The sequence below is a fragment of the Arachis ipaensis genome, chromosome B06 (genome assembly GCF_000816755.2).
Source record: "Arachis ipaensis cultivar K30076 chromosome B06, Araip1.1, whole genome shotgun sequence".
Taxonomy (NCBI): domain Eukaryota; kingdom Viridiplantae; phylum Streptophyta; class Magnoliopsida; order Fabales; family Fabaceae; genus Arachis; species Arachis ipaensis.
This window is the reverse complement of record NC_029790.2, coordinates 100,124,499-100,132,158: the sequence shown is the minus strand read 5'-3', so window position 1 is coordinate 100,132,158 and position 7,660 is coordinate 100,124,499. Positions and strand designations below refer to the sequence as shown.

Sequence of the window (7,660 nt, the reverse complement as noted above, 5' to 3'; positions counted from 1 at the left end):
TATATATATTGAGTATATCCAAAATATGCATATTTAATAATTCTACAAAATGTAGATTAATTGTATTTCTTACACGCAATCGCTCTCCGGAAGATTATTATTGCTTGCTGCTTTCATTTTTTGTCGGGACATCGTTTGAGCCGGACAGCCTAACCTGAACCCGAGTCAGATTGAAGACCCGTACCCATCTCAAACCCAGCTTGAAGACCCTCTTCTTCCACCAACCACAGGTTCCACCGCGCCGCCGCCCTTCAAGGATCTCCACTTGGCCGCCGGTCCCTGCACGTTGGTCTTCCACAGTGCCGTCGGTCACTGCGCGCGGCACTTGTCTGGCGTGAATTGGCTACTACTGCACTGAGAACCATCCACCCAATGATCACGAGCCCGCCGTCGCTGCGGCGTCCGTCGTTGCGCCTGCCTTCACTTCGCCCGTTGGCTCCTCTCTGATCTCTGCCTCATTGCCGCCGCTGGATTATGGAGCGCCGTCCCAAACTCCCTAAGGCCCACCAACCCAACACTTGTGAAATAAAAAAATAAAATATAAAATATTTGGGGAGAAAGCAAATGGATGAGACGATGCCAAGTTAAGTTACAGCAACGAAAAAGAAAAGAAAGAGTGCCAAATGACCCTCTCTCTCAGATCCTCAAGAACCTCCATAACCCTCGCTATGCGCTTCTTTCCTCTGTGCACCTCCACTTCCACCGCCACCGACTCCTACCCTGACCTTCTTTACGACGTCCTTCCCGACACCACCTCCAACAACCCTCCTCCTTCTTTAGTTTTCGATCAGCTTCATGCCGCCGTTTCCCAACCTGAGCTTCTGGTTCGGCTACTTTATTCCGTTCGGGATCGACCCTACGCCGCCCTAAGGTCCTTTCGTTGGGTGGAGCGTCAACCAGGCTTCAAGGGATCTGATCTTGCATTTGCCGTTATTCTCGAGATCCTCGCTCAGAACGGCTTGATGACGTCGGCCTACTGGGTCATGGAGAAGCTTCTGCTTACGGTTAGAACCGAAGCTGTTATGGACGTTTTACTTCACGGTAATTCTTCTGCTTCTTCCTCTTCCTCTTTGGTTAAGCTGCTTGATTTGTTGCTTTGGATTTGCACTAAGAAGCTGATGCTTGAGAAATGCTTGTTGGTTTTTTACAAGATGATTCATAATGGTTTCTTGCCCGATGTCAAGAATTGCAATAGGGTTCTTAGGATGCTTAGGGATAGGAAAATGGCCAACAAAGCTAGGGAGGTTTATAGTGTTATGGTGGAGTGTGGGATTAAGCCTACAACTGTTACTTATAACACTATGCTTGGTGCCTTTTGCAAGGAAGGGGAGGTGGAGCAGGCGCTGGGCCTCTTGCTTGAGATGCAGCGCCGGGGTTGCTCGCCCAACGAAGTCACTTATAATATTTTGGTGAATGGTTTGTCTGACAAAGGGGAATTGAATCAGGCCAGGGAGCTTATTGAGGAGATGTTGAGGTTGGGCTTCAAGGTTTCGGCTTACACATATAACCCTCTGATTCGCGGGTGCTACAAGAAAGGCTTGCTTGAACAAGCCTCAAGCGTTGGGCAGGAGATGTTGAGTAGAGGAGTTTTGCCCACGGTCGTGACCTACAATACCATTATGTATGGTCTTTGCAAGTGGGGAAGAGTGAGCAATGCTAGGCAGCTGTTATCGGTTATGGGAGATAGGGATTTGGTGCCGGACTTAGTTTCGTATAACACACTAATTTATGGTTATAGTAGGTTGGGAAACATGAGGGAGGCATTTCTCATGTTTGATGAGTTGAGAAACAGATGCCTTGTACCTAGTGTGGTGACCTATAATACGCTTATAGATGGTCTTTGCAGGGTGGGGGACTTGGATGCTGCTCGGCATCTAAAAGATTATATGATCGATCGAGGGCCTCATCCTGATGTATATACTTTTACAATTCTTGTAAGAGGATCCTGTATGATGGGAGATTTGCCGATGGCTAAGGAGCTATTTGACGAGATGCTTTGTAGAGAACTGCAGCCCGATCGTTATGCATACATAACTCAAATAGTAGGTGAACTGAAGCTTGGTGACTCATCTAAAGCTTTTGGTATGCAAGAAGAAATGCTAGCCAAAGGCTTTCCCCCTGACTTGATAACATATAACATCTTTGTTGATGGGCTCTGTAAATTGGGCAATCTGGATGAAGCAAGTGAACTAGTGCAGAAAATGATCAAAGATGGACTTGTTCCAGATCATGTAACATATACTAGCATTATCCATGCTCACCTGATGGCTGGCCATCTTATGAAGGCTAGAGTGATGTTCAATGAGATGTTGAGCAAAGGGATATTTCCTTCAGTTGTCACTTACACAGTGTTGATTCATTCATATGCAATCAGGGGAAGGCTGGAGCTTGCTATTATGTATTTCTATGAGATGCAAGAGAAGGGTGTGTATCCAAACGTGATCACCTACAATGCTTTAATCAATGGACTTTGCCGAGTGAGGAAGATGGATCAGGCATACAAATTCTTTGTGGAGATGCAAGCAAAGGGTATTTCTGCAAATAAGTATACATATACTATTTTAATAAATGAAAACTGCAACGCAGGCCATTGGCAAGAAGCTTTGAGGTTGTATAAAGATATGCTTGACAGAGATGTTCAGCCTGATTCTTTCACCCATAGTGCACTATTCAAGCATCTAAGGAAAGACTATCGATTGCTTGTCCTTCAGCAACTTGAGAATCTAACTGGAGCTGGTGACTAAACTTTTGATGTAAAGACAAAGGAATAATTACTACTTACTAGCCTGTAATGATGTCTAAAGTTGTAATTGTTTAGCTTTTAATATTTTCAAAACCAGTTATGTCATTCACATGCCATCATGGTGGCTAATAATTAGTTTATTTCTTGAATATGTTGTAAGCCTGACAATTAAAATATTTATTTATGACACCAATAAAAAAAATTATCATAACCAATTTCTCCCTGTCAATGCAGCTTTCAAAATTACGAGATGTTCCAATACGTGAAGAATGCCCCCTCATTTATCATCTAGATGTAGCTGCTATGTATCCAAACATAATTTTGACAAATCGACTTCAGGTATGTCTTCCATAATATTATAATAATACTCTGTAGCTGGATATGCATTCATACAAGGTTTCTTTACTTAAGAAGTACGTCTTCATCCACTATAACCTGAAGAATTTAAGCTATGAGAGGAAAACAGAATGAAATAATTATGTTTGTCTTTTTGAGGTCTTATGTACTCGTGAGACTTTCTGTGCATAATGCATATGGATAAGTTTGGTAACTCTAGAATATCAATGTTTTGTCCAATTTTACTTGTCTGAATTTTGGAAAAGAAAATTGAATAGTAGGAGGAACCTGCAAAAGTGGCCATGCATCTCACCACAACGTCACAATGGTTTCTTAGCTTTTTCTGGCCAGAATTCATGTGGATTATCACTTCTGTTAGAAATGATATATTCTTGATTCTATCAACTTCCAAGTAAAAATTTGGAAGAAAATTTAAGAATGTTTGTGCTGCTTATGCTGTGTTACTGGGGTTTATGTTTCTGAAATCTGAATTTATGATGGATGATGTTGCCTTATGTGATGTTTCTTTCCTATTTGTAGCCACGTCAATTGTTTCAGATGAGGTTTGCACTGCATGTGATTTCAACCGTCCTGGAAAGACATGTCTACGCAAACTTGAGTGGGTTTGGCGTGGAGAAACATTCATGGCAAAGAAAAGGTGTGCCTCTCTTTTTGGATAATGCTTGCTATTATTAGCATATTGCAGATTTATTTGCGCATATCTGTAAAAGTTATTAAAGAATTGACTGAAATATCTATTTGAAATCTTTCAGTGACTATTATCATATAAAGAAGCAGATTGAGTCAGATTTTGTTGATGGTGCTAATGTGAGGTTATCAAAACCTTTTCTTGACCTGCCCAAGGCAGAGCAACAATCAAGGCTGAAAGACCGTTTAAAGAAATACTGCCAGAAGGTTGGTATTGTTATTTTAAACAACTTTGTTTAATAATAGAGATCATACTGAATCAAGATGGCATTCACAGGCATACAAGCGTGTTCTTGACAAACCAGTTACAGAACTCCGTGAAGCAGGAATCTGCATGCGTGAAAATCCATTTTATGTTGACACTGTTCGCAGGTGAGTTAAGATAATTGTATATTGACTGAGTAGTAAGTTAACCTTTGCAGTATTTAGTTGATGATAGATACTATGCCCTTGTGGTGTATAATCTGCAGAAAATATTTCTTAATATAAGTTCATAAGTTTATGTATATGCATAGCGCCATTTGTCTTATGAAATTTTTATTCATACTTATGTAGGCACTACGGATATTGGATGGCGGTCTTCCTGATATAGGCGGCATTAATGATGAAGAGACTTGTTTTCTTGATGAGGTAGGTCCATAGATATTTAACTTGTTAAAGCTTCAATGTTTTTTCTTTTCACTTTTTCCCAGATTCAACCTTGCGTTCCTAAGGGATCCTTATTATTACTATTCAGGAAAAAAAACTTGTTTCCAAGAACCTCTGACACCTATTTTTCATTCCAGAATGAGACTTTGAATGATGACTATACTACTACGTTTTTTTTTCTTTTAATTTTTGCAGGGTGAGGGGAGGTGGGGGGAGGATGAAGTAACTGCTATTTATGATATAATAACCAGTTGTATTCATTTTAATTTGCTAAACCTACTGTATTGTCGGGGAAGCATCTGCAAGTTTTGAAAAAAACATAACAATGAATCAAGCAACCACTCTCCTTGACATAATGATCAGATTTCAATTGTGGTTACTTAAAAGGTTTGCTGGGAAAGATTGTACAATAGTTTCTCCACGCTAATGCTGTGCTATCTGGATATAGGTCCACCAACCTGTTCTTACATATTCTGGAGCCAGAGAAGTTACTGTGGAGTTAAAGGTTTGATATTAAGAGAGTTATGTTCACTAATTGATTGAAGTACATATAACTTGGTGACATTTATAAATATTTTTATTTATGTTACAGATACACCACCTAGCTGTGGATGCCTGCCCTTTTAAAAAGCAACCAAGTTAATGAAATGGAAGGAGGCGCTTTATTAGGAATTGATAATGAATTCAATTCCGGAGCTAATCCCACTATTGATCAGAGTGGCTTTGATGAGGCTGCCTCGTGCACATGCCTTTGGAGTCCTGAAACAATTGATTCAGCGGTGCCATGCAGATGCAGTTACATCTCAAAACACATATGCGGACGCAATATTGCAACATCTGTATTGATGGCTTTGCAGGTTTTTACTGTGTTTACTTGCCTCCTACTCCTCTTTTTTACACGTATAACTACTAAATTCCTTCCTATATTGCAGCCCTCAGTCAAAACTTCACGATCCAGCTCTTCACCAGCTACTTCACAAGGTAACAACATTCATCTTCTTTTCCTCTTTATCTTAAAATTTTTAATCTTTCCAAAATGTACTAGCCAACTTGATAGGGCAAATAAGAAGGTTTATTGAATTGGATAACCCGAGATGTTACAACTTTTTCCCACCTTTAAAATAGGTTTTCCATTATTTTTGGTTTTATGCTTGTTGGCCTTTTGTCAGTTCATTTCATTGTGGCTTGAATATTTCAGTTTAAATTTCTTACCAATTTTTTCTTTATTCTCATGTCTTTTTATTGCATAGGTATTATAGGTCATGCAAAAAGTCTTTGCACTGTTGTTGGCAGAGTTCTGCAAGTTAGGTGCAACAATTGTATTTGCAAACTTCTCAAAGATTATTATAGACACGGAAATATGATCTTGCTGCAGCCAAAGCTTACTGTGACAGTTTGTTAAGAATTATACAGTCTAGGTCTGTCTTGTAAAAGCCATAAGTTAACTATTTTTCTTCCCAGTCCTGTTAGGGAGAGAACTTTCTCTGGCCAATAATCAGCCAACGTTCGTGGCGTTACGCATCCAAACTTCAAAAAACATGGAATAAAGGTGCTGGTTCTAGCACCATGGCATCATGGCTGCACGAACAAAAAGAAACTTCTGGTGCCACGACTTCACAAACAAGGGAAAAATCTCCTGCTGGCGCAGCACCAGTTCTCACGCTGTGATGGTGGCTGAAAAATGTTGGGATAATCACATTTAAACCTATTTATTTTTGGTAGATTTTTGTCGACTTCTTTAAGAGTGAAAAAACTTCAATATTTTACCGAACAAAAATATTGTCCACAAGCTCTTACTATGTCTAGCTGATTTTGTAGAGACTTATTTGAATGGATTGAGTTGGAACCATTTCAGTTTTGGCGGTCATTGCTATTCATGGATCAGGTTTTGTCATCATGTGTTTTCGTTAATTGTTTAGTCCTCCTCCTATTGGTTGTTGGTAATGCATCTAATTATTACCTGTGAATTATAATGTAAATTTGTGCTATCTGAAGTGTATGTAGTTGTGCAGTCTTGCAATCATTTCACTCTTTTGTTATTTAATTCAAATCAGCATCATTGCCTAGTTATTGTTCTTTTCCCACTGTAGTATAACTATGGTGGAATACCAGCAAAATCAGATGAATCTCTCAAGTTGACATTATATCAAGCTGGAATATTGCTGAGTACTTGCCAAAGAAAATCCAAGCAAGTTGCGTTCCATGAATCTTACTTTAAATATACAATTTCTAAAGGCAAAGCATTGCAACTATGGAGAATTGATTTATTGAATTCTAATTGGTTAGCCTTTATTGAAGGATTCTTCATCTCTAATTTGTTTAGTTATATTCTGTCTTCCTGTAGGATCATTTCATTGTCATTGTTTCTCAATTCTTGTATATTCCTTGGAGCTATGCACAAAAGCAAACAGGAATCAGGGAATCAATGCTGAATGGTGACTCCTGCACCCCATCGATTAACATTGGAGCTGCGGAGGCTTTGGAATCAGAAATGATAGTATATATCAAAGAACAGGTGAAACAATTACAGAGCTTTGGGGAGTAGGGACTGAAGTTGCCTCATATTTTGATTCAAAATATTAGTTGTTAAATTATTTTGCCTTCTATTCCACAGATCAGCTCTTACTTCACGGACAATCTTTTACGAATTCTTCGTTATATTGTTCTTCACATAAAAGGGGCAAGCAAATCAGAAGATGACCCAAGTACATCATCTGGCCTTCCTCAAATTGTGGGTGATCAACATAGAGGGGATGCATCCTTGGAATTTATCAAGCATGTCTGTGCTGTGTTGGCCCTCGACCAAAGTGTGCAGCATGATGTGTTGGTAATAATTGTTTTCCCGAGCTATATTTGTTAGAGAGAGAGAGAGAGTTTCCATGAGCTGTTGATCTTTTTCTCTATGTATGTTCTTGGTCCGCAAATTGATAGTTTCGTGATCTATGTCATTCCTTCATCCTATCCAATGTCATTTGCAGGTAAAAGAAGACAAATTAAATAAGAAATATTTGCATAAATCATTTCATGTGTATTTACTTACGAATAATCACAGTAGGATGAAGTGAGGGTAACAAGATAATGAGGTGATAAGTCTCAAATACTAAATTGAGTAAACAAAAATGAATCATTTAGTCACCCTGTCATTACTAATTACTAAAAGAAACTGAAAAGTCAAAAAAATACATAGATTTCTATTACGCAACAATACAATGTTTTTCCGGCAAG

General features: G+C 39.1%; 2 protein-coding genes across 6 annotated transcripts; both read left to right on the top strand.

Moving 5' to 3' along the window:
* LOC107604740 (pentatricopeptide repeat-containing protein At1g22960, mitochondrial) lies at positions 323–3,731 on the top strand. 4 transcript variants are annotated; one of them, XM_021104658.1, is made up of 3 exons: positions 323–2,529; positions 2,978–3,082; positions 3,620–3,731. In XM_021104658.1, the coding sequence occupies exons 1-2, from the start codon at positions 624–626 to the stop codon at positions 3,007–3,009; spliced, it is 1,938 nt and encodes a 645-aa protein (XP_020960317.1). In that variant the 5' UTR covers positions 323–623; the 3' UTR covers positions 3,010–3,082; positions 3,620–3,731. The 4 variants fall into 4 exon arrangements, with proteins under 4 accessions (XP_020960317.1, XP_020960314.1, XP_020960316.1 ...); XM_021104655.1 differs by having other exon boundaries at positions 323–2,736; XM_021104657.1 differs by having other exon boundaries at positions 324–2,753; positions 3,620–3,680.
* On the top strand, positions 4,381–7,455 carry LOC107604742 (DNA polymerase epsilon catalytic subunit A; the record flags this gene model as incomplete). Of its 2 annotated transcripts, XM_016306405.2 has the most annotated exon segments (9): positions 4,381–4,417; positions 4,631–4,839; positions 4,884–4,940; positions 5,028–5,292; positions 5,368–5,416; positions 6,254–6,320; positions 6,526–6,627; positions 6,780–6,950; positions 7,050–7,455. In XM_016306405.2, coding segments are annotated over 6 exon segments (708 nt in total). In that variant the 3' UTR covers positions 7,296–7,455.